Here is a 26154-nt window from a genome sequence, read left to right as displayed (position 1 = left end):
TTCGAAGAGCTATGGGAGAGCTGCGGACACTTCCGGGGGGAAGGAGGAAAGCCAACGGGCTACGGAAGGCGGCGCAGGCGCTGCGCGCCAAGCTCGCGAGAGAACGTGCCCGGAGACTGAAGGCCCCCGCACCGCCCGCGCCGCCTGTCGATCACCTGGCCCCGCCCCGCGCCGGCGCGCCCCCCGGCAAGCCCCGGCCGGGCGGGAAGCGAACGCGCGCTCCCTTCCGTTACCCTCCTCTTGCGGGAAGGGCGGGGGAGGCTGGAGGCGCGTGCTCGCGAGCTGCGTGCTCGCGTACGTCGCCGGGTTCGGCTGCGTCCGTCCCGCCGCCCGCCCGTTGCCGCCGCCGCCGTCGCCGCGCTTTCGCTTCGCCGGCCGCCGCCTAGGGGGGCTGGGGCCAGGCCAAGCCGCCGCCGCCGAAGCTGTTGCCGGGATGCCACGGGTGTACATCGGCCGCCTGAGCTACCAGGCCCGGGAGCGCGATGTGGAGCGCTTCTTTAAGGGCTACGGGAAGATCCTGGAGGTGGATCTGAAGAACGGGTGAGGAGGACGGAAGAGGGGCCTGCCGGGTGGGGACGGGGCCCCGGCGGTGGCGGGGAGGCCGCGGGGACGGGAGTGGGACGCCTACCCCGCGCGGAGCTGCCGGCCTGCTCCGGCTCCGCCATAGTCGCGGCGCCTCGGGGGCGCGGGTAGGCCCCAGTTCCCACTGCGCCTGCGCGGGTGGGGGTGTTGGAGGGATAATGGGAGCGATGGTGAGGCTCTGAGTGGGACGGGAAGAAGGAAAACCTGAGTGGGATTGGGGCGCTGGGAGGGAGGGCACAGCTCCAGGGCTCCGGGGAGGCCTGGGTTTTTCCTTCCCAGGCGCTGGAGCCGGAGCCTGGTTCATCTTCAGTAGAGACCGACCTTTCCCGCTCTGAGGGCTGCTGGAAACAAACAGATTTCCTTCTCCCTTTTCACGAACTCTTCCCCAGTCTAATGGATCAGATGGTCACAACGCATCTCTCCCGGGGACTGGAGCTCTGAAGGGACGCCCTTTTTAGACTTGCCATGTGCTACACTTTTTTGGGCGGGAGACTCTAGTTTGAGTAGTCTAGGGACGGTTTCGAAAGTATCGGCTTGCGGTGCTGAAAGCCTTCACCGTTCCCTCTACAAGGGTAAATTAAAGTCTTAGCCTGCTATCTTCAAGACTGCGTACAGAGTTTCCATGCTGGGGTTTCCGTTCTCCAACTTGCCAAAAAATTGTTTTGTCGTTGTAGAATTTGTTAGAGAATAGTGGCCCCCGTGACTAGTCAACTAGTTGATGTAGACGGAGACCTACAGTTTAGGAAATTGCTAACTTACTACCCACCCGGGTATGGTCTGTTACTTGTATTCCTAATCTACTTTGGTAGAGCAGGGCCCGCAGGGGCTACAAGTTTCAGGGGAAGCATGAGGAGTCAGCCCTGGAGAAGATATTCTACGGGGAAAACTGTGAGAACCGGGAAATGTTAGGTAGGACTTCAAAGACATGGATATAAAAAAATAAAAGGAGTGGGGGAAGCATTTTAGGGTACTAAACCTTGGCTGTTAGAAGAACTCTTGGCAGTCTTTTTTTTTTTTAAGATCTACTTTGCAACAGGTCTGATACAGCTAGAGTTTACTCCCCAATGTAATACTAGCAACTAACACTTGAGAAGTTATAAAAGATACCTAAGTTGAGCATTTGAGAAAAATTGGAAGCTACAATGTACTCAAACTCTTGGCTGAGTTTAAAATTTTAACAAGTCATTTCAAATTGATTGTTAGGAAGATCACCTTCTTACTAAGGAAAATGTCCTCCATCAAGTGTTTATTATGAATGCTGATTTCTTTTAGAGTAGAAGGTTTAGGAAGTTACTCATTTTGTTCAATAGAGCTTTCAGTTCTTAAACATACTAGATAAAGTGGGCAGGGGGTTGTTCTTGTGATACATATCATATGTCTGAACAGTCAAGTTCAAACTCCCAGTTTTCTTCAGAGCCCAATTAAGTTGACAGTAAATTTTGTGGGGAAAGCATGGGTTTTGAAAGCAAACAGGCCTGGGTCAAATCGTAGCTTCACCACTTACTACCTATGGGCAAGTTACTTCTCTGATTCTGAGTTTCCTCATCCACCAGGAAAAGGAAGATTAGAGATAATAGTTGTAAAGCATTTGGCTCATAGCTGTAAATGGTAGCTATAATCAAAGGGATTTGACCTTGATCATAAGGAGACATCTTAGCTTAAGTGTTTAGTAACACGAAGCGTATTTGGTGAGGTCTGTTCTCTAAGGTTACTCAAGTGATAGTGAGCAGAAAATGATGTTGATGTTAATAGGAAAGCTAATTAATGGAACAAATATGTTGATAACCGACAAGATGCCTCTACTGTGCTAAATGAAGGGAGGAGGCAGAAAACCAGTTCTGCCCTTGAGTGAATTAAGTGCTTGTGGTTATAACATACACTTTGAGTTAAGCAGTGCTTGCTCTCAATTTAAACTCACGAAGTGAAACTTGGAATGGTTTGTCTGAAATAGGCTTTGAAGTGTGGATTGACTGGGGCTTGAAGTGTCTGGGAATAGTGTATGTCATAACTGGTGATGGTAGAATAAGGAAGAATTTTGAGATATAATAAACAGTCTAGCTTGGATTGAGTCTCATGAATGATCTAGAAGTTTAACAACATAAATCAGAAACAACTGTAAGATTTTACACTAGACATTCAAAATCGTGGATAGTAGTTCAAATGCTCTGGAGGGAATAATTGAGCAGCCTGAGAAATGGTGATCTAAGAGGAAGAATCGATCGATCCTTCCAGGACCCTAAATACGTGGGTCTCTTGGGGAACTATTCATTTTTACAGTTGTGCTGCTAAACCATGGTATGCATGAAATCTGTGATTGAAAGTCAAGGGAATGAAGAATGGGGAGTCATTTTAGGGATTTGAAGGCAGGTGTGACAGTCACCAAACAGGTGCACCTCCTGGTAGCATTCAGGAATCATTGCAGAGGAAAATGACTTCTGAACAAAGGACCAATGGTATATAGATGTATTTCAAGCAATTGACTGGATTAGATGGCATTAGCACAGAGGAGTTTGAAAGGAGGGCATAATTTAGCAACATGTGTAAGCTTATAGTCCTGGAAACATAGGAAGGATAGTAGAGCCCCTTGAGAAGCCTTTTTAACATATCTGGATTGTGATTATTAGTAACTGAAACTCAAAAGATTTTGGATGGTTAGGGCTTTGAAGAATTGCTGAAGAGTTCAAATTTGTAGAAGTGAGATTTATCAGTAGACAGTAGCTATATTGAGCTGAAGGGTTGTAGGTAAGTTCTGAATTAATTAAGTAGGCATAAAGCAGTGGTATAATAGAAAGTTGACCAAATGAGGCAGCAGATGAGCTCTCCAAAGGAGATTTAGTATCCAGGAGAACATTTTATGGACCCTCTTGGGATTAGGAGAAGGGAGATGTATGCAGTAGTGTATTGCCTGCTTTTATTGTACCAGGTAACCCTAATCTAGATTGCTTTAGTTTTAGAGAACTCCTGGAAGGATGGTTTAGTTTGGGACCACGAACATGACATAAATCTCCCACCACAACATAGGCCACTCCAGATCCCCTCTGGTCTCCTCCATTTGTATGTGCCACACTAACGCCAGCAAGAGCCACGGTGGGCCAGGGGTCAAGGAAGCAACGTTATTAGCAGCTGTTTACAGCCTTCCAACTCTGGTAACTTTTGCTGTCTTTGATTATTTGTGAATTCTGTGAGCTTTCTTTTTTATTAGTAAATCACTTTTTTCATGTAAAATGTAGATTTTTTTTTAAGTACAGTAATTTTGCCACAAAATATTGTGGTTTTGGTCTCAGATCTTTATATTTTAATTTTGCCATATTTTAGTCAATGAATGAAACATATCACATCCTAAGATTATTTTTGCCTAGTAGCTGGACAGGTAAACCCCCAAACCATTGAGGGTTTGGGGGGGTTTTGGTTTTTTGTTTTAGTTGGTTAAATGTGTGAATTAAAGCTCTCCAGGGAAACTTGGCTATAAATTTCAGAACCTTTGTTTCATATTACAGACAGTGAAATTGTGAACAGCCAGAATTTTCAGGGATGTCCTGGTTTGTGTAGTTGGATTTTCATGATATCTAAGTATTACCAAGAAGTTTTTTGTTTTCACCCTCTGTTTTAAATTCCTTCAAGTAGAAGCTACCCCTTAGTTAATATTTTAAATATGTTATGGCTTTCAGTGAGTCAAGTCGTTGTTCTTTTTGTCCCTGAGCACTGTAGGGCACTGTTAGGCCTGAGATACTGGGATGAATCTCTGCCAACCCCAGAACTTATAAAGAGATTTTCTCTTTTGACTGAATCCTTGATGAGAGCTTGTTTTTCTTGTCTTTTAAAGAGGCAATAAGGAAAATATAATTGATGTTCCAGGTTATTGGTTTCTGGTTAATTGAACTGGTAGTTTAGTATTAAAAACCCATTCTTGGGAACTCCCTGACAGTCCAGTGATTAGGACTCTGTGCTTTCACCGCTGAGGACCTGGGTTCAATCCCGGGTCAGGGAACTAAGATCCTGCAAGCTGCATGGTGTGGCCAAAAAAAAAAAGGAAAAAAGCCCATACTTAATCTGTGTAACATTTCAAAATAGTATGTATTTATTTCTGATTATAAACATTTTACATATTTATTGTACATTTTTTAAATATAGAGGACAAAAAATGAAAGATGACAGTATCGGCACTTTGAGACTTTGTCTTTTTCCGCACACAGGTGTATGCACTTCTTAAGCCTCCCCGCCTCCCTTTTTCACATTGGATTCGTACTGTACGTTCTGTTTTGTAACCAGCTAACAGCCTGATCCTTTTGTCGTTAAGTGTTCTCCCACAACCTAATTCTTAAGGGCTACATAGTATTCCCACATATAAATACTATTTAATGTACATAAGCAAAACCATGTTGCAAGACATTGCGGTTGTCTTTGGTTTTCCACTATTTTACACGTATATAACGCTGTGGCAAATATCCTTTATGTAAATCTTAGGGCAGATTCCCGAAAATGGACTTTGGAGTCAGAGTGTATATAGCTGTCCCTCAGTATAATCACAGGATTGGTTCCAGGACCCACTGCAGATACCCAAGTCTACGGATGCCCAACTCCCATAGTCGTCCCTCCACACCCACGGGTTCAGCCAACCCAGGATATGGAGAGCTGAGTGTACACATTTTTAACTTTTGCTACCTTTTGGTTTCCATGGTATTTGTTTATATTTTCACCTGCCGTATTTCAGAGTTCCTATTTTTCTGAATTCTCAACTACTCTTGATCATAATTTTTTAATATTATGACTTTTTAATTAGAATGTCTAAAAATATATATTAGGAAGTTGTCTTGCAGCCTTTAAGCCTTATCTGTTTAGCCTACCAAGCATAACAGGTTCAAGAACTTTTTTTAGAAAATAAGTTTTTGACTGATTAGAAAATAAATACAGGTGCATTGTAGATAATTTAGACAATACCAACAGCAGAAAGTAGAAAAGAGGTATCATTAAGAATCCTTTTAACATAGACAAGGTCTTATGTGCAATTTGATGTCCCACTTTTTCTGCTTAATTTTTCTCATATATTTTTTCTGTTACATTAAAATCTTTCTCATAAACATCATTTAGGGCTGCATAAAATCCATTGTATGGCTGTATCATGATTTACCCAACCATTCCTCCTAGGCTGTCTCTCAATTCTTGCTGTTCTGTATAACCTTGTGATGGATATCACGTGCAAAAAACTTTGCATTTTAGTCATTCCTTAGGATGGATTCTATGAAGTAAAATTCATGTGTCACAGTAGGAGTGAACACTTTGAAAGCTCTTGATGCGTATAGCCAAATGTCCTGCCAAGCTGTGCCAGTTACACTTATACCAGCAGTGCGTGAGCACGCCCGTCATGGCAGCCTCGCCACCACTGCGCCGGCCGTACTGTTTAGAGTCTTCGCTAATTTAACAGGTGAAATGGTTTCAGGTGTTTTAACCAAGAGCTTTTTCTTAAACAAACAAGAAATCATGAGAAACAGGGCTGTGGATTAAGTAGCATTCTGTCATTGTTTTATTCATAGTATCGAATGTAACTTACAAATGTGACCAAGTTGTTTTTGTACTGAAGTCTCTTGCTGAGGTCAACATACCTCGCCCCCAAAATATATTAGGTATGTTACTTTTTTTCTTAAGCCATGGGTAATTTTTAAATTTCTGTCATTTTGAAAAGTCATTGCCAAGAAACCATACTGTTCTGCGGTTTGACCAAATGTTACCACCTTAAACTGCCCTGGCTTGAGACTTCCACTCCTTGTTCCTGGTTTCCCAGTCAGTTTGTGATAAGAATAAACATCGTCTGTAATTACTTGGCCATGTCATTTAAAATCCCTATTCCTCAGTTTAATAGCTTGCTCCTCCCTTCCTTATTGATGTATCATGAATAAAAAGGCCATGTGAAGTATTTTTCCCTTCTTAAAAGGTAGGCACAGGATGTAGACTAGATAAAATGTGGTTTGGGTTTACAGTATTTTTGGATACATCGAAGTAACCTAAACAGCAAATTGGTTTTTTGTTGTTGTTTTTTTTGTTGTTGTTGTTTTTGCGGTACACAGGCCTCTCACTGCTGTGGCCTCTCCCGTTGCGGAGCACAGGCTCCGGACGCGCAGGCTCAGCAGCCATGGCTCACGGACCCAGCCGCTCCGTGGCATGTGGGATCTTCCCGGACCGGGGCGCGAACCCGTGTCCCCTGCATTGGCAGGTGGACTCTCAACCACTGCGCCACCAGAGAAGCCCGCAAATTGTATTTTGAGATCCTCGGGAGAAAGGTGCTCCAAGCATCTGAGAGAATACTATTGGGGGTGGTATTTATAAGTTTGTAAGCTAACACTGAAATTTTAAAATAAGTGTTGTCTCTAGTTTGTACTGACGGGGAAACTGAGGCACGGGGGATTAAATGACAGGGCCAAGGTTACAAAATGAGTTATTGACAACTCCGGAAACTGAAGATCTTTCTTATTCACATACCAGATAGAGCATGGGTGGTGTCAGCCAAAGTTGCTCTCGTGCTGTTTCCTTCCAGACGATTCATTCCTGTCCTTTGGGGCTTGCCTCCAAGGGTGAGAAGGTAGTTCAGGTTCCACAGCCTGAAGTCCTTAGTCTCTCTGCAGAGGCTTCCAACAAGCTGCCAAGTTACTGCCAAAAGTGAGGCAGGTGCTATTTTTTTTATGACGTTGGCCCCAGACAGAGACTGCTACTGATTCTCCTCAGGCTACTCTTTGCAGAGCTGAAGGGTGGTATCAGCTTTGTGATAGCTGACCAGGGTAGGATCTATGCAAGTAAATGCAGTGAACAGTCTCTGTCCTGTTGTCATAGCTAGGGCTGTCTGGTCTTGGAGTATCCTGAAGGTGAGGGATCGATTGTGCCCTGGATTTGCACACCTGTATTTTGAGGAAATGCCCTACATGACCTTTCCTGTGTGTTGAGATGAAAGTCTAGAGGTCCTGGAACTGCACATGATGCCTGAAGAGCCACTTAAAGGGCCCTCCGCCAGGGCCCCAACCATGTCTTGTTCCTGGGTGCCAGATGGGGGCCTCCATGAACACAGACCTCCAAGGCCTAGAGAGGGGGAAACTGGAGGAGGGAGGTTTGAATTCAGCCGTCAGGAGTGAAAGAGGTGAGCAGGAGGCTTGGGTGAGGGGTCAGGAACCACAGACCAGATGAACTGACTTTGAGAAAAGTTATTTCATGTGGATGAAATGAAACTATTGATCCATTAATGTTTAAGGAATTTGAAACATCCATTAAAATATAAAGTGAATTAAATGACTGATTTTCAAGGGAAGGGCATCCCCAAGAAATAGCATGGGGAGTGGCATCTTTAACCAAAAAGAAAAAGAAACAGGGACTGTGGGGTGGTTATGAGGGACATGGAAACAGCCAAGATGGTCCCAAGAGGCATAATTTCTAAGAGGCTTTAACACCTGTTACCCTGCCTATAGTGTGGTTTTAGAGGTAAGTACAAACTGGTTTTGTTTGTAGCTTTGGTGTGGAATCAGGTAGTGTTGTCTGCTGAGTGTACACCTTTACTTCATTAACTACAAGTAACAGTGATTCTATCTTACGTTCTAGGAGTTTTATTCTAAATTAGCAATATGACTTTCATCTCTTGAGTTTTTAAATTGTTTTTAATTTGTGATTGAGTCTTCCTGAGCTTTAGTGTGTCATCAGGGAATAGTTGATCTCTTTTCTTGTGAGACCTGTTAATTTCATTTACCCTTAGTGTGGATAAGTGTCAGAAAATTGAAATGTACACGGGTATGATTATGTTTGCTCCCCTTTAAGGAAAGCAGCTCTGTTGACTTTAAAAGGTCACAGTGAAACACTTCATTATGACAGAGGGGTTATGGTTGTGATAGTTTGATCCACAAACTATTTGCAAGTATGTTGCTTCCTGCAGGTAGTCCCATTTTATAGGGTAGAAATATGGTAGCAGCCTAGTAAAAGTGAATTTGCTTAGTTCATTTTTGAAAGGCTTTTGGATAGTTGAAACAAAATGGCAAATATGCCCATAGACCAGTTACAAAGTAAGACTAGATTTGAAATTGGGTACAGATTCCTCTCTTCCTCCTGCTTTCTGAAGGAATTTTGTATTATCACTTAGTTTTTAGAATAATGATTGTTTCTGTTCTCTTTTCCTCACTCCAGTATGTGAATATTCCTTCAGAGATGGGCTGGTATTTTCTTAATGATTTGTTATCTTTCTCTATTTTCCTAGACTGGTGTTAAAATTTTGATAACTGACATACAGGTTTGGTTCCACTATTAGCTTACAGGATGTTCACAACTTATTAATTAGTACACATCAGATGCAGAAATGGTATTTCTTGCCATTTAATATTTCTCATAAGATGCTAATATTCATGTGGGCATTTGTCTTCCACAGCATATAATTTGATGTAACTGATTTTCTGTGCTAAAGCTTGTGTTTCTTAAACTGTTTGCTCTATGGACCACTTCTTTCCACTGGTGTGGAGATAGTAGAACATGGTGATGGAGTGTTGATTTTAGGTTAGGACCGAGGGTTGAAGAATCCCAGGTGTTGGGTAGCCTTTACTTAACTGCTGTAAGCGTTCATTTCTTCATCTATGAGATTATGAGTAAATCTCAGAGTTGTGAACATTATTATAAAGGATTTTGAAAAGGGAAAGAGTCCTGGTGGGCTAGAGTAGTCATGTTAATAGTGGTTTGGAGTTAAATCAGATCATAGATGGCTGTCATCTGCAAAGTACTTTTCTGGTTGCGGCCATAATCTTTGTATAATTGGAAGTCTGTAAACTTTATAGCATTCTTTGATTTCTCATCCATTTTTTTCCCACACCATTCATGCTTATATTTTTTGGTCCCGGTCACCATTCCTTACAAAACTAATTAAATGCATTCTTAAATACATAATACTGTCAATATCCATTCACATCTACCACCTCTAGGCCAAACCTTCCATCATCTCTATGCTGGTCTAATTTTTGCTGAGCCTTAAAACCAAAGACAGATTCCAGGGGTTAATATGGGGCCTCCAGAATGGGGATTGCACAGAATAATCTTATTTTTCCTCTATTCTTCTAGTCTGTTATGTTCTGAACCCACACATGTTTTCGGAAGGACCAGATGGCTGACACTGGCTAATGGGAACCAAAAGACGAGTGAAAGTAACCTGGTTGTCACATACTCCAAGCTTAGGGGTTCTTCACCTGCCCCAAGATCAATTTCTTTTTTCCTCTGGAGAATTGACCCAGCTGTATCAAAAAACGTTAATACAGCCTGGCTTATCTAAGGTTAGATTATCAAGTCAAGCAGCAGCATTTGTTGAATTTCAAAGGATTGTGCTCAGGACTGTGGGAGAAAAGAAACAGCTGCCTTTACAAAGGCACTGTGACCTTGTGGTTAAGAGCTTGGGTTTTGGAGTCAGATGGACCTGGGTTCTAATCCAGCTATACCGCTTAGGAGCGCCTTGACTACAAGCCAGTTGCTTAGCCTCTCCCAGTCTCATTTTTCTCATTGTAAAATGGGAGTAATAGTAGTAGTAGTAGTGCATTCTTCGCATATGATATGAGGAATGAATGAAATATTATAGATGAATTATTTACTGTGTGCCAGGCACTGTTCTAAATATTAGCCTTTGTTAATATTAAAGAGCTCATAATCAAATGAGAGGATAAGCACAAACGAAAAAGAACAAGGCTTGAAAGGTCACCAAAACATTATCATGTAAAACATAAAATTGAATAGAAGTGCTAATGCTAAAGACAGTGCTAAAATGCTTAGAGTCCGGCAAGTTTCTGAGACTTCATGAAAGAGAATTCTCAAGTCTATGGAAGATGGTTGCTGTGATTCACCTTGCGTAATCAAGGCATTCCAGGTTTAGAGAATGGCATCAACAAAGATCTTTAGGAGTCAGTATAGACCTCTGAGCAAAAGAATGATAAAGCAGCTGACTTTCCCCACTACATTTAAAGAGACAAGTTGACTAAGTAAAAATAGCCATATTCTTGAACGAAGGAAGGTGATCACACAGGAAGAGACCGCCCTGGGGGCCCAGCAGAAAGAGCACACTGTAAAACTAGGCAGTGCACTAAGTGGGCAACCAGAGAAGAACAGCCAAAGGCAATGACAGTGTTTGTAGGAGTGAATCAGGTGGTCAGGGGACCGAGAAGAGAGGAATCATGAGGTAGGTTTTCTTCTTTGAAGGTGGGGAAAGATCAAGTGCAGACTGAGCTGTGGCCAACGTTTGCAGACCAGGAGTCCACACTAGCTCTAAGCAGAGAGCCCTTGGTGTGCGGGAACTGCCAGTTTGCCGACGCGAAAAGAGCCCCAGACTGGGTACTGGTCAGCCCTGAAGCCGCACCCCAGCTCTGCCACTCAGTGAGCACGGGTAAGTCATCCACCTTCCACGGGTGGCCGTGATGGCCCTCCCTCCTGAGGCTAAAGAGAGGGAGGCCGGAATGCCCAGAGCAGCCTCCTTCCTGCCTCAGGATAAAAAGGATCTCAGGAACCCACTTCGTGTGGTAGGAGCTCCTAGTGGTGGGTTATAAACAACCCTCGGTTACTGGGATAGTCAAATTGCAACCATAATCCGTGACTCAGAGCAGTGAATGTGACATTGGTTAATTCTACTTTGAGGGCCTGACCACTGCTTCCCTGGAATTTTGCAGACCTTTGGAATTGGGGGCACTTACATGGTTGTCACTCACAAGCTTTCTCTGAGTTGGCCTCACCTGAGCACTAGAGAGTTGGTTGCAGAAGTGTCTTTCTGCAGTTTACCAAGCACTTTATGCAGAGAGCGAGAACTTCCGTTTTTTATTACTATCCTGTTAGTGTGCCCTAACTTTTTTCACCTCATAACACAAGCTGGCTGAAGCCTAGGATCAACACTGAGTGCTTTGAAAGAGAGCTGTTTGATTCCTGTTCACTGAATGCCGTTTCTTTCAGGGTAGATTTAAGGGCTCTGCCCTTAAAGTACATTGCTGTTGACCCTAGTTTCAGGGTTCAAGCCACCCCATGGGTTAACTTCAACAGATGAAAATTTTTCCTTGGCTACAGCAACATCCCTAATCCTGACCAGCCATGGAGAGGTTCGGTTCTTGCAAGGAAAATGAGTGAATGTGGGAATGGCTCACCACATTGGGAAAACAAAACTCACATCCTGCTGATGGTTGGCTGAGGACTGTCATGTCCACATACAAAGAAAAGCATGTGGCACAGTTTTAGGACAAAGGTGAGCAGAGATCCACCGTGGAAAGGGGCAAATTTTTCTTATAGAGAGAACATCCAAGGCGTGCCCCGGCGGTAAGCAGTACTGGCGGGTGACAGCAGGCACACGCATGGAGGCTTGCTTTCCCTCGCTCCTCGTCCCCACGCCCCGTCAGTCAGCTGGTGGTGCGCACCCCCTTAGTCATGCCCTGTTCAGTGAAGATGTTTGGAAGACGGAGATGGCCCTAAGCCGTTTCTGGAGGGGTGAGATAGACTCCCCAGCCTCTTTAGGAGGACATACAGCGTGGTGCAGGTTATTAGATCAGGGGAAGACTGTTCAGCAGCAACACAACCTCAGTGGTCATTTTTCTTGGGTGAAAAAGTGTGATTAACATTTTGAAAATTGAAGTCTTGGAGTACTTTAGTTTTAAAAACATGTCATTCCAGTTCTAGAATTTCAGAGTTCTGACTGATAGTCTGAGCAGTAGTACATCAGCTGTTGAATGAGGAAGACCAGCACATTGGCAGTGGTTTAAGAATGGACTAAGGTTCAGAACAGCCCACGTAATTCAACGTGGCTTTTGTTTGTGGTATCCAGAATACCTATCTGTAGTTGGTAAGAATCATGGTGCCCACTTTTCTTAGCAAATGGCAGTAATTCCTCGGCCATCATTTTTTGACTAAATTTTTGTTGGGATTAAATGTGATCTAGAGGAAAAGAGTGGGAAAAGGCAATAGCAGAGAAACATTGAAGAAAGGAGTTTTTCTTTTAATTGAAAAAATTTACATTTAATAGTTAGGCCATGCTTTTTGTTCTTTCACATAGGTGTAGAGAGAAAGGTCGAAAGATACAACATCTGGGGGTCAAGCCAGAGGAGGCATATTGGTGGGGTTTTGGTTTGGTTTGGTTTTTATCAGCCCCTACCTTAGAGGGATTTATTAATTTGTCGTAGATTCATTCTCCTGAATTCCTTCATCTTCTTCATTCTCATACTAGAATTACTGAAAGATGGTTGTTTTTAATAGAGAAGAGGAGGGGTGTCTGCAGCTAGAATTGAGAGATTTATCTGCTGGGTTATGTTTGTAAGGCTTATCTACAGGTCACACCAGAGATATGTCTACGTAAATACACACATGCCGACACATAGTGTGTGCACACATGAATGCGTGTATTTTATATCCCTCCTTTGACAAATGATTCAAAAGGAGAGTACTTTTTGGGAGAGGAGATTAAAGCACAAAGGGATGTTAAGATCGATTTAGAAAGATTCTCCCATGTTACCAGGAAGAGCTTTGCTTTCTTAAAGGCACTAGAATTTAATTCAGAGACAGTTAAACTATTTAAATAAAACTAAAATTTCATCCCATTGTTAAGCCAGAGGAAGACTAATTTTCATTTGAACTGTCAGACTTTTGATGTTAGGAGAAACCTCAGAGATACATAGTGTAGCTCCCTCATTTCACGGATAAACTAGGATCCAGAGAAATAAAATGATTTAAATGTGCTTTTCAGAGTTGGTTTATTGCAGAACCAGGACTAGAACCCAGGCCAGTTCCTGCTGCTCCAGTCTTAGGTAGAGTTCTGGAGTCATGCCACAGGCTTTGAATGTCAGCTTTGCTGTTTTATTATGCACATTGTTTAATGCGATGTGCCTCAGTTTCCTCATCTGTAAAACAGATAACAGTACCTGGCTCTTGGGTATTGTGATTATTAAATAAGATAACATTGTTTAGTACATAGAGATTACTTAATAAATATTAAGTACCATTTTATTGTTGCTATCTAGTCTTCCTGCCTTAATTGGGGAACCCATTCACTCCACTTACTTACCAATTACTCCAGTTACTTACCGAGTGAAGTGATTCTTGCAGTAAAACTGATCTAAATAAACAGTGATGTGGTAGAAACAACCACACACTGATCTGGTCTTTACTTTGCTCTCAGAACAGGAATCCTATCAGGTATGGTTTATGGTGCAGGAGTATATTTGGTTTAGTCTTCCAGGCCCACCCAGCATGTCAGTGACAGAGAGAAGTGACAGTCAGGTTCCTGATTTAATCCTTGGACTGGACTTTGACACTAAAATGTTCCAAATAGATTTTGTGGCTTTTCACAGAGTAGTAGCCAAGATTTTTCTGTGAAATAAATTTGATCTTAAGTCAGCTGTTTTAATAAGTTACTAGGATATCCCCAAAATGTGGCTAAGTAACTTGCTTGTTGAAGAAAACGGGGTGTTCTGTGACTTCTTTATTTAATCCTCGGGAGTCAGCGTTGTCCTTATGACATCACATCAGATGAGTTAGGGGCATTGAATGGTGCCAAGCCAGTGTGAACTCTTAGAGGGGCATGGAGGCCATTTTATCATGCCCGTGTTGGATGTTTTCTCTCATCCCTCTATACTTGGCATCTGGGCAGGTGGACAAAGCAGACCTGTAACCAATCTTGACAACTAAATTAAGGAAGGTACTCTTGGGGACAGGAGGTATTTTATGATCTATTTAGGAATAAACCAAAGCAGAAAGTAGTTAGATTTGATTTTTTTATTAGCTCTTTTTTATTTATTTTGTCTCTAAAAATGATAGTATAGGCTTCCTGATGACTCACTCTATTTAGGAAAGAAAAAAGTAGCTGCAATATATTTTAATCTATTGAAGATTTTTAATGATCATAAAGCACTTTTTAACATAGGAAGGTATTGATTTGGAGAGGCTTTACTTTGCCAAATATGACAATCATGGTCAGAATCATTCTTATTACGCTGCTCGGCAATTCCAGCTTATGGAAGTGTGAAACCATGTTTTAAAGATTTCATAACCCATAAGTTGAGCCAGGTGTCTTCTGAATTGTGTTATTGCAGAACATTTCCCATTAAACATTGGGTGTTTCTGTGTTACTTTTCTTTAATGGAGTTGAGATTCAGTGCCTCTTAAAGTTTGAATGCCACTCATAGACATTTCAGCATAAAGAACCCTCCAAAGTTTTTAGCTGTACATTGTCACCTTGAGAGACTCTTGTTTGATAGAAACTCTTTAATCTTTAGTAAAGGAGGGATTCCTCAATTCTGAGTTCTCTCACTTAACATGTTGCTGAGTACAGCATTACATGCTAAAGAAACTGGAATAATTTTGGTCAGCCTGGATAAACTTCTGGCAAGTCTTGTAACCTGTTTTTAGTTCCAGTAGGTGTAAACCCGGAGGGAAATGGTAGTCAGTATCTGCCTATATACATAGCTCTGTTAGGGTTTAAAGATGTTGCTTGTAACTTGTATGATTAAGATGGTTTTAGTTTTTAGGTATAGGCAGTGCTCACAAAGCTAGACTTTTCACAGCCACATCAGAGCAAACTAAAAGTTTCTTGATAACAGTTGGTAGGGCATTTGTTTAACCTTGCTTATAAATATCTTGCAAATTTTGCCTTTTAGTTTTATAAGTTGTACTCTTCAGCAGGCATCAATAGGATTGGGGTAGGGGGTTGTTTTCTTTTGGATATATGTTAAACCACCAAACCTGTTTGCTGGGAAATTCCTAGCACTACTGTGTAAAAGAAGTTTGCACAGTTGTTTATAGATTTTAGAGAATTCCAGCCTACTTAAAGCCTCATGGAAATGAATTTGGAATATCATGAGGAAAAGAATAGCTCCAGATTTTTTTCACTGGTAGTTTCTAGAATAGTTAATGCACTTGTGACTTATTTGTTTAGGTAGAGAAATGGGAACTTTAAAAAAATTTTTTTCTTTCACTGAGGAGAGTCAAGGTACTGTGATTTTTTTTTTTTTAAACCTGGTTTGTTATTCCAAACATGATTTAACAGTTAAGACACAGTGCCTAAATGTAGGTCTAATTGTTCTCTAAGATACCACTTTGGGGCTAAAGCTAAAAAAAAAAAAATGAGTTTTTATGTAACTTGAAAGAGCAAATATTCAATCTTGTAGAATTATGTATTTTAATACCTTATACCAAGTATCCCTGTGGAGGTCTTTGCAGTTGCCACCAGCTACCTGGGGAACAGAAGAAGTGGTCTCTGTATATTTAGCCAGCCTCCTATTAGAAAGACAGGAGTCAGCCTTCAAAAGTCTCCCTGCCCTCTTGCAGTGCCTGTGGGCACAAAGCTGAGTGGTTTCTGCTTAAGGGAAGAGAAAGCTGGTCCGTAGTTTGCAAAACCCACCTAACCTTTGCTAAGCATGAACCTCATTGCTTTCTCTTTAATGTTAGTGAAGCTGGGTGTCAGAAGGGTGCCAACCAGGATTTTGTTTGCTTTCTTCTAGATATGGGTTTGTGGAGTTTGATGATCTGCGAGATGCAGATGATGCTGTTTATGAACTGAATGGCAAAGACCTTTGTGGTGAGCGAGTAATTGTTGAGCATGCCCGCGGCCCGCGACGAGATGGCAGTTACGGTTCTGGACGCAGTAAGCATTTAAAGGGCATTTGTATCAGTGACATGCCTCCGTTATTAAATGTTAATTTTTAAAGTAATTAATTAATTAATGTTACATTGAAATGTATTGATATTTAAGCCATTTGTTTTATAAATTTATGTATCTTTTTAAATGTAAAATTGCAAATAAACATCTTTAATAATGTTTAATTGTAATTAAATTAATGACATAAATTTCTTGTTTTAATACTTTATAATTATGTTTAATGATGTGTGTTTGTGTTGTTGTTTTTTTTCTCTGTAATGCAATTGTTTAACATAGATTTAACAAAGACCTCAATGTTTTAATTAAAAGAATCCTTTGAGGCTAAGATGACTGCCTGTTCCATTTGCTGACCTTGGGTTACCTTTCCATGCGTGGCTCTTTGAACCATTGTGGCCCTTGGCTGACCAAAAACAGGAAGCCATGTGACGACCGCAACCTTTCCCCATTAGACCTGGGTGGTGAGGATCCCAAGGGTTAGACACAGATGAGATTAAACTGAAATAGGTGCCTGAAAATCTTTTTTTCGTATAAAATGTTCACAAAAACTTTAATCACTGTGAGTAACACCAGTAACTGATTTAGTAATTTGGTTAGTTATTTCTAAATTGTTAAATTGTTGATAGTTTTTAATTTATGCATGTTAATTTTAAATATAAATATTAATGAATATACATACTTACAACTTTGTAAATTAAATTAAATTTTCATGTTAGCTGATTGCTCCTTTTTAAATCTAGATTAGAATTAAGGGTGGGGGTAGAGTTAAAATATATACTCTTTGGGGTGGGGGTAGATGGTATATTTAAGGGGAATATGTGCTGTATCATTTTTTCTTTTTCCTCCACTGAAGTAATCTCATCTATTTGAACCTTCCAAAGGTGGATATGGTTATAGAAGAAGTGGCCGAGATAAATATGGCCCTCCTACCCGCACAGAATACAGACTTATTGTGGAGAATTTGTCAAGTCGGTGCAGCTGGCAAGACCTAAAGGTTTGGGCCCTGTTAACCTTCTGGGTTACAGTTGGGCAGGAGTTAAAGTTGAGTTAAGGAAAGAGGTTATTTTATGCAGGCCCAGGCACACAGAGAAAACTTTCCCAAAGCATTTGGAGATTTTCCAATTAAAGTTTCCATAGGAACACAAAAGACACTGGAATCTCACTGCTACTGTATGTTATGGGGCCAGCATGCTAAGGAAAACCTATGTTATGTGAAATTTTCCTCTGTAGAGAATGTTACAGAGAGGTAACAATGTAGTTTCTCCCTAATAAAAGAAAAAACTGCAGCCAGCAGTTTGCTGCAGTATTAGTGCAAGTTTGTGTCAGCTTCCATTGTAGAGCCGCATTGGTGAAAATGACTATCTGACCCATGTTCTTTTCTAAGATTTGTTTTTCACTGAATATTTGTCCTGAAAGAGTTTTAATGTCAAAAAGTACAGTCCAGTGGTGTACTGGCCATGCAGTGTACTGATCACAGCTCGTTTTTTGAAAATGGTGTTGGTTTTTAATCTCAAAAGAGAAAAAACCTTATTGAGCGTGCCTTAACCTGGATGGTCTTAGGAGGGCAAATGTAAAGGTTGCTCAGAGTTTCCTATCTCACTTCTCATTTTTAGTCCATCATTAAACAAGTCATCTCTAGCAAAATGAGTGAGTATGTTTAGGTTCAGCAAAAAGTAGTAACTTATCAAAGCACTTTTACATCTTTTTTTTCTTTTTTTTTACATCTTTATTGGAGTACAATTGCTTTACAATGGTGTGTTAGTTTCTGCTTTATAACAAAGTAAATCTTTTTTCTTTTTTTCATGTGCTGTCAACAGTCTTTAGCGAACAAAGATAAGATCCAGAAAACGTTAATTCGCACAGTTGGTCTTAGCAGAAGAGCTGAGACTAAAACATATGCTGGTATTTTTTCTAGTACACTGTGTTGGTTGTCAGTATTACAGCAGGCCCTTACTGAGTGTCTGCCAACAGGACTGTCCTCTCTGAAGGAATGACTCCAGTATTCTGAGAGTTAGGATTGAACATTATGGGTAGGAACTAGAAAGGCTTTCAAACTTGGGGTTAAAATGGAGCCCAGCCAACGCCCTCAGTTGGTTTTATACTTCTGTGTGTTTGGCAGTTTCCCTCTCAGCAAAGGAGAGGAGTCGAGCCAATTTCCCAGGAAGTCAAGGGAGCCTTCAGAGCAGGACTTTGGAGCTCACCTGCCTGGATGGAATCCCAGCTCTGCCACTTATCAGTTATTTTACTCCAGCAACTTACTTTCCTCTTGCACTTCATATTCCTCAACTATAAAATGGGAGAAATATTCATTTCTACTCAGAGTTATTGTGAGAAATGAATGCATTTTTATATAAAAAGCCTAGAATGGTTCCAGGCACAAATGCTAGCTATTAATCACGGAAATGCAAAAATAAAACTAATGTAAGGTGGTATATTGTTAGTTTTTAAAAATGTATAAATTCATAATACCCAGTGGTGGCGTTGAGTTGAAATTTATAGAGTAGTGGCATTGAGAATTGGTCGTTTTACCCACGGTGCGGGTGGTGCTAAGAATTTAGGTCCTGAAGTCTGGCTGCTTATGTTCAGACCCCAGCTCCTTCACTTACTACCTGAACGACCTTGAGCAGTTTGCTTAAATCTCTTGTATTTCACTTCCCTGTAAAATAGGGATAATGATTGTATCTACCTCATGTGGCTGTAAATAGGACTAAGTTAATTAAATCCTACCTGTCATCCAGTGAACACTCAATATGTTAGCAGCTATTATTATTAATTTGGAAGTATGGCAACATCTCAACTTGCCCAGGACAGTCCCAGGTGTGGCATAACTTAATAGCATCTTCCTTTACTCTTAGATGTATCCCAGTTTGGATGATAAATTATATGGGCTCCCTGCCTTTTTCCCAGAGCGCCCATTCCTGCAAATAATTCAGCTGAAGTAAAGAAATTTTTGCATGAAGACGGTCATTGCTAGATTATGAATAATGGCCAAGGACTATATATAAAACCCAGAAGTCCCAGCAATTGGGAAACCCTCAGAAAAAGTATTGGACACACTAATTATGAAGAATGTAATGTATGTTAAGACATGTAAACATTTTATGATGCAGTGAGTAGAGGAATAGTATCAAATGGCATATAGTCAGTGTTTGTAACTTTGCAAAGAGGGAGAGGAAAGCAATAACAAAAATGAACTGCTATTGAATATTCATGTATTCATTCCACAACTGTTTATTATTGAGTATATATTATATATAAACAACATGGGGAAATTGGCCACAAGACCCCAGATTTCATTTTCTTTTTAAACACTAATCACATCTTCTCTTATTTATATATCACTTCAGTATTTATCTGTCATGTTAGTTGTATTCTCTCATTGGGTTATATTAAGTCCTCAAAGAGAATGAGGAAAGAGGCTTACAGTAGTGAAGGGACATGGGTGGTCATTCCACTTCAAAGCCAGAGCTGGAAAATATTGTTCTGTTGTCTTTTTGTCTTTCGTAATCCATTTTTGAATTTGTTTACCTTTTACCTTAGATATTTATCCACAGCTATACATGTTTTCAATAAGGATTTATGATGAAATGCAAAAGACCAGAGTTAAATGTAGTAACTTGAGCTTCTAAAGCTTCTGTAAACAAAGAACTTGCCACTATAAAATTTGGGAAATGATAGTTAACTAAAAAATTTTATATTCAAACAAAACTATTTAAAGAAACAGTTAAATTATTTATTTATTATCTCTACTACCCACCTAATGCCTAACACTTCAGAGAACCTCAGTAAATGGTCGGTGTGTAGTTGGAAATACTTAAGAGTCAACTTCATTCTGAGGAAAGCTAGCATTTCTTCTAAAGGAAAGGGAAAACTTTCATTATGATGATGTTAGATATTTTCACAAAATGTGTCTTAACCTATTGGGGGATTTTGTTTTTCTTCAGGATTATATGCGTCAGGCGGGAGAAGTGACCTATGCAGATGCTCACAAGGGACGCAAAAATGAAGGGGTGATTGAATTTGTGTCTTACTCTGATATGAAAAGAGCTTTGGAAAAGTTAGATGGAACTGAAGTCAATGGCAGAAAAATCAGATTAGTTGAAGACAAGCCTGGTTCTAGACGACGCCGGTCCTACTCCAGGAGCCGGAGTCACTCAAGGTACTACTGATGTGTTGGCGCTTGCTGTAAATTCATTAATGAGCACATAGATAATCCATTTTCATTCTTCTGTTGAAGTCTCAGTACCGTGGTTCCGTCTGGTCCAGTTACTCAGAACTTTGAACTGAACATTTATTTGTAAAACTCTTGAACTCTTTTGTCATGAGTACAAATAGAAGTAAAGTCCTTTCTCTGACGCAGGTATCAGTGACCTTCTCTCACGTTTCTTCTTGGGTCCCCTAAATCATACCATTACTGGGGGTGAACATGACAACTCACCCCTTGTTACTCTCCCAGATACTCCAGCTACTCAGGAGTGGAGACTTTGTCTTATTTGGTGGCTGTTCTGCAGATGGGCGAGGCATTTGTGAACAAGACACACATGCTCTGTGCCCTCATGAAACTCAATCTAGTGGAGAAGATGGGCATTGAGCAAATAATTACCATTGTGATAAGTATGTCCAAGGGAAAGTACGCGGCCCAACTCGTCCAGAGAGCTGGCAGAGGCTTCCCTAAGGACATGTCGTAGAAGCTGAGACCTAAAGGATGAGTTGGACATGGTGGGCAGAGAGGGGGGATAGTGCCTTTTTAGCAGAGAGAGCAGCGTATTTTGAAGGCCCTGTCGTGGGGAAGGAGGAAGCAGAGGAGCGTGGCTTGAGATGAGGCAGAGAAGAGCGAGATCCTGCTGAACAGGCCAGGTTAAGGGTTTAAGAGTAGCGGGAAGTCATTAGTCTAAGCTTTTCAGGTTTTGTTGTTTAACTCTTTATTATGGAAAACAATACATAAAGCATTAGAGAAAATATGAACCTTGAGTCCCCTTACACTTATCACCCATCCAGCTTCAGTATCTTTTACTTTGCCAGTCTTATTTCATCACCCGCTCCTGCTTCATTGTTTGAAGGCAAATCTAGACATCCTGTCATTCTGCCTATAAAGTGGATATCTCTAACCTTTTATTTTATAAATTTATTTATTTATTTATTTTATAAATTGATTGATTGATTTTTGGCTGCATTGGGTCTTCGTTGCTGTGCCTGGGCTTTCTTTAGTTGTATCATACAGGGGTTACTCTTCATTGCGGTGCACGGGCTTCTCATTTCGGTGGCTTCTCCTGTTGTGGAGCACGGGCTCTAGGCGCTTGGCCTTCAGTAGTTGAAGCATGCGGGCTCAGTAGTTGTGGCTCGTGGGCTCTAGAGCACGGGCTCAGCAGTTGTGGTACACAGGCTTAGTTGCTCCGCGGCATGTGGGATCTTCCCAGACCAGGGCTCGAACCCGTGTTCCCTGCATTGGCAGGTGGATTCTTAACCACTGCGCCACCAGGGAAGCCCTAACCTTTTAAATAAAATTATGAGGCCATACCACAGCAACACATCTGTATTCAGCTTTCCCCAATTGCCTCAAATATGTATGTATTTTTGTAGTTTGTTCATATTAGAATCCCAACTAGGTGTACACATTGCAATCAGATGACATGTGTCTTAATTCTCCTTTTAATCATGGCTGCATCCTCCTTCACCCTCTTTTTATTTTCCATCCATTTAGTTGTGGAAGAAACGGTTTTCTGTTTTGAAGATCTTTCCATGGTTGAGATTTTGCAGATTGTGCTCTTCTCGTGATGTTTAACACATCCCTTTATCCTGTCCCTCGTATTTTCCTATAAAGTCATAGTTAGGTCTTGCGGGCATTTAGAGTAAGGCCAGTATTTTAGCAGGTGCTTTGTACTTCCTGTTGCAGCACTTGTGTGGTGTCTGGATGCCCCACTTTGAATGGTGATAACATGCATCCCTGTGAGCCGTCCATTATCCAGTTCTGCACCAGTTTCCACCTAATAGTGGAATTATTAACATCTGCTGATAATCGTTACCTCGAGCCATTCAGCTGTGGTTGTAACATTCTGACTGTCTAGTTTTCTGTTCTTTGTGCATTTAAAGGCTGTAGTTCTATGAAGGATGATTTCCCTCTTCCACCCTTTTGCTACCACCCTAAAATAAATTTTTATAAGAAATGGAAAATAAAAATTGATACCTTTATTTACCAATTTCCAGTATATTGAATGTGCCCAGCAACACCCAAAGGTGGTGGTGAGGTTGCTTGTTTAGTATTATTTTGAATGAGTTCTTGGATCTTTGCATATTTAATGTTTGGTCCATTGCAGTCAGTTTGTTTTTGCTCAAATTGTTCTGTCTTTGGTCATTGGGAGCCCTTCAGGTTGGCTTCTCTGTCTTTTGGTTTTGTTTGATTTTTCTGTGACTGTGCTGTACTAAATATTTCCCCAAATTTTTTATTGCAGCATTTTCAAACATAAAATGTTGAAAGAATAGTTCATAAACACTCATATGCTCTCCTTATAGCTTCAACAGTTACTAAAATTCTGCCTTTCTCTCTGTATATTTATAGACACGCCCTATACATAAATAAATGTAGCATTTGAAGGGAGATTGTGGAGAGTGACACTTCACCCCCAAATACTTCAGCATGTATCTCCAAGAATGCAGATAAGCACAATTCTGTCTTCCAACCTAAGAACATTAACAGTGATCCCGTGAAGTCATCTAGCGTCCAGGCCGTATTCAGATTTCCCCAGTTGTTCATGGCTGTCCTTAGAGCTGTGTTTTCTCCTGGCCAGGATCCATCCAGTCATGTATTGCAAGGGGTTATTGGGTCTCTTCAGTCTGAAGCAGTCCCCCGCCTCATCCCCCCCCACCCCACCCCATGACAATTACTTTTCTTAGCTTTTTTTTTTTTTAAATACTGTCCCACATTCTGAATTTATGTTTCCTCTTTGTATTGTTGTACTTTATCCCCTGAGCTTCTATAAACTGGAAGTTAGGTCTAGAGAGGTGTGGTTGAGACACAGATTAAACATTCTGAGCAAGAGTTCTTTCATAGATGATAGTGCCCAGGAATCTTTGAAAGTCTCTTTCCATCATGATGAGAGGTTCCGTCTTTGCCTTTCCTGCCCTGCACCTGGAATTGGTCGTTTTCCCCAAGGGTTGCTTTTGGAAGGAAACGACAGAGTCCACAGTCTCAGCTTATTAGAGACTCTTTAATCTTGGAGGGTACAGCGGACCCTTGAACAAGCGGGGTTGGGGCGCCAGCCCTTCACATCCGCAGTGCCCACACCTGTGGATTCAGCCAGCCACAGATCGTGAGGTACTGTAGTGCGTATCTGTTGAAAAAACCCTGTGTGTAAGTGGCCCCAGGCAGTTCAGACCCATGTTGTTCAAGAGTCAGCTGTATTTTTAAAACAGCTCTCTGGTCTCAGTTGAATAAATAAGTGAAGGGCAAAGGTGTATGCAGGAAGACTGGCTAGGGGGCTGCTGCGGAACCAGGGAGAGTGGTGGTGGCTTGCTGGGGGGCAGCCGAGGTGGATGAACTGGAGAAGGTTGAGAGGAGATTCAGTAGTGCAGAAGAGGGTGAGGCAGAGAGGGGAGTCGAGGGTGGCTGTGGCTCCTCGTGTGAGGAACTGGTGAATAACAGTGGCAGCGGTGGGAATAAGGAAGGAACCCAGCAAACAGAACAGGTCTGGGGGGCAGTGGGTTCAGGAATGGAGGCACTATGAGTTTCAGGCAGGCCATCCAGGCGGAGTGTTTGCGGGTGACTGGATCTCTGGGCCCAGAGCACAGGAGAGAGTTCTCTTTCAGCTTTGTGCCTGGACACAGCCAGGGCCATGCATATTTTTTGATAGAAAGGATGTCTGAATTGACTCTTTTCAGCCAGCGTTTTGTCAGCAGGTATTAAAAACAAAAAAAACTTTCTCCCCTAGATCTCGCTCTCGAAGCAGACATTCTCGTAAGAGCAGAAGCCGAAGCGGCAGCAGCAAAAGCAGTCATTCTAAGAGTAGATCCCGATCCAGGTAGGTCTTCCTGGTATTCACGCAGGGCCCACGTGTACCGTTTCCCACTTTGGTGTTAATGGTGTTCCCAGTCTTCCCTCACCCCAGGATGCCCAGCTCTGGACTGGAGTCTCGGGGGTTCAGAAAGCAGTCCTTGGCCAGCACAAGCCGGGCTTTGTATTGTGGGGCACAGCTCCACACATAGCTTTAGTCTGTTCTTCTCATGAGCAGCCTGAAAGTACGAAGTCACATGCGGCTTCGCCGTCCCCGTGTCTCCCCAGATCAGGCTCCCGTTCCCGGAGCAAGAGCCGCAGCCGCAGCCAGAGCCGCAGCCGCAGCAAGAAGGACAAGAGCCGGAGCCCCAGCAAGGACCAGAGCCGGAGCCGCAGCCGCAGCGCCGACAAGCGCCGCAGCAAGAGCAAGGACCAGGCCGAGGAGAAGGTCCAGAACAGCGACAGCACCGGCAAGTCCAAGAGCCGCAGCCCCAGCAGGCAGAAGAGCAAGAGCAAAAGCAGAAGCCGCAGTCAGGAGAGGGGCGCGCAGGAGAAGCGGGGCAGCGTGAGCAGGAGCCGGAGCCAGGAGAAGAGCCTGCGCAAGAGCCGCAGCCGCAGCCGCAGCAAAGGAGGCAGCCGCAGCCGCAGCCGCAGCAAAAGCAAGGACAAGAGGAAGGGGAGGAAGAGAAGCAGGGAGGAGAGCCGCAGCCGCAGCCGCAGCCACAGCCGCAGCAAGAGCGAGAGGAGCAGGAAGCGAGGCGGCAAGCGAGACAGCAAGTCGGGCAGCAGCAAGAAGAAGAAGAAGGAGGACGCCGACCGCTCCCAGTCCAGATCGCGATCCCGCTCGGGCTCGAAGGAGCGGGAACACGCCAAGTCTGAGTCTGGCCAGAGGGAAGGCCGAGGGGAGAGTGAGGATGCTGGCGCCAATCAGGAGACCCGGTCCAGGTCGAGGTCCAATTCCAAATCAAAACCAAACCTCCCGTCAGAATCACGCTCCAGATCAAAGTCCGCGTCAAAAACCCGATCCCGGTCCAAGTCTAGATCCAGGTCTGCGTCCAGATCGCGCTCCCGGTCTAGATCCAGGTCGCACTCACGGTCCTAACTGGCTACGACCACAGCTGGAACTACCCGAGAAGTCTTTTGTACATGTTCGGTAGCCGTAGCGCAAGTGATTGAAGTAGAACATATGCCACTGCTGTACATTTTTAACTCCCTAATGGTGTGTCTACAATTGTTAAGTCTAAGCGCTTCCTCTCCGTAAAGCCTCCTGGCGTCAGGCCTTCCTGCTTGACTGAAAGCAGTCTTCTCTTTGAAAACCCCCTTTACTCATGGCCCACAGTAGAATATCCAAAATGCCTTGGCTTTGAGGCCTGGCCTTTCCTACAGGGAGCTCAGTACCTGGATGTCTTTAAGGCTGGAATGATGACATAGGTAGGTATGGTGAGTTCAACCATTTTGCCCTTGAATTGATGCCCTTTGATGTATGCCATTTAGTGAAAGTGCTAAGTCTTAAGTTTCCTACCACTTTGGTTTCATATTTTTGGACTTAACAAAGTTGTGAATAGCACAGTCGAGGAAAATTGATACCTGCAGTAACCCATAGGAAATGAACTGTAGAGTTCCATATTCTGGTATTGTGATTATATTGTTTTATATTAAAAAAGAAAAGAAAAGAATTTTTTTTAATTTTATTTTTCCCCGTCTTGCAAAGTATAGTGACCCCTGTTTCCATTAAATTTGAATAAAGACTATTTTTGCTTGACAAAATTTCATGGTGCTTGAATTGATGTTGCATTTCCTGATCTATCTTGCTGTCTTTTTCTTAGCATAAAAAGTTCATGGTATAATGGCTGTTTTGTTCCTTGAGCTCACCCATGGGTAGGTAGCCAACACTTTTCCTGGAGGATTTTTCTCACCCAACAGAAAAAAGTCGAGTTTCTTAGGGGTTTATAAATCCTTCCTATCAAGA

The 26154-nt window shown here is 42.3% G+C and overlaps 1 protein-coding gene across 1 annotated transcript; it reads left to right on the top strand.

Moving 5' to 3' along the window:
• Window positions 1-189: 189 nt before the first annotated feature.
• On the top strand, window positions 190-25946 carry SRSF4 (serine and arginine rich splicing factor 4). The gene is made up of 6 exons (XM_060017656.1): window positions 190-540; window positions 16044-16186; window positions 17080-17192; window positions 20143-20357; window positions 24124-24213; window positions 24474-25946. The coding sequence occupies exons 1-6, from the start codon at window positions 434-436 to the stop codon at window positions 25285-25287; spliced, it is 1482 nt and encodes a 493-aa protein (XP_059873639.1). The 5' UTR covers window positions 190-433; the 3' UTR covers window positions 25288-25946.
• Window positions 25947-26154: the final 208 nt, after the last annotated feature.

This window comes from Delphinus delphis, chromosome 1, assembly GCF_949987515.2.
Source record: "Delphinus delphis chromosome 1, mDelDel1.2, whole genome shotgun sequence".
Lineage (NCBI taxonomy): Eukaryota > Metazoa > Chordata > Mammalia > Artiodactyla > Delphinidae > Delphinus > Delphinus delphis.
The sequence above is the reverse complement of the archived record's forward strand: the minus strand, read 5'-3'. Positions and strand labels throughout refer to the sequence as shown.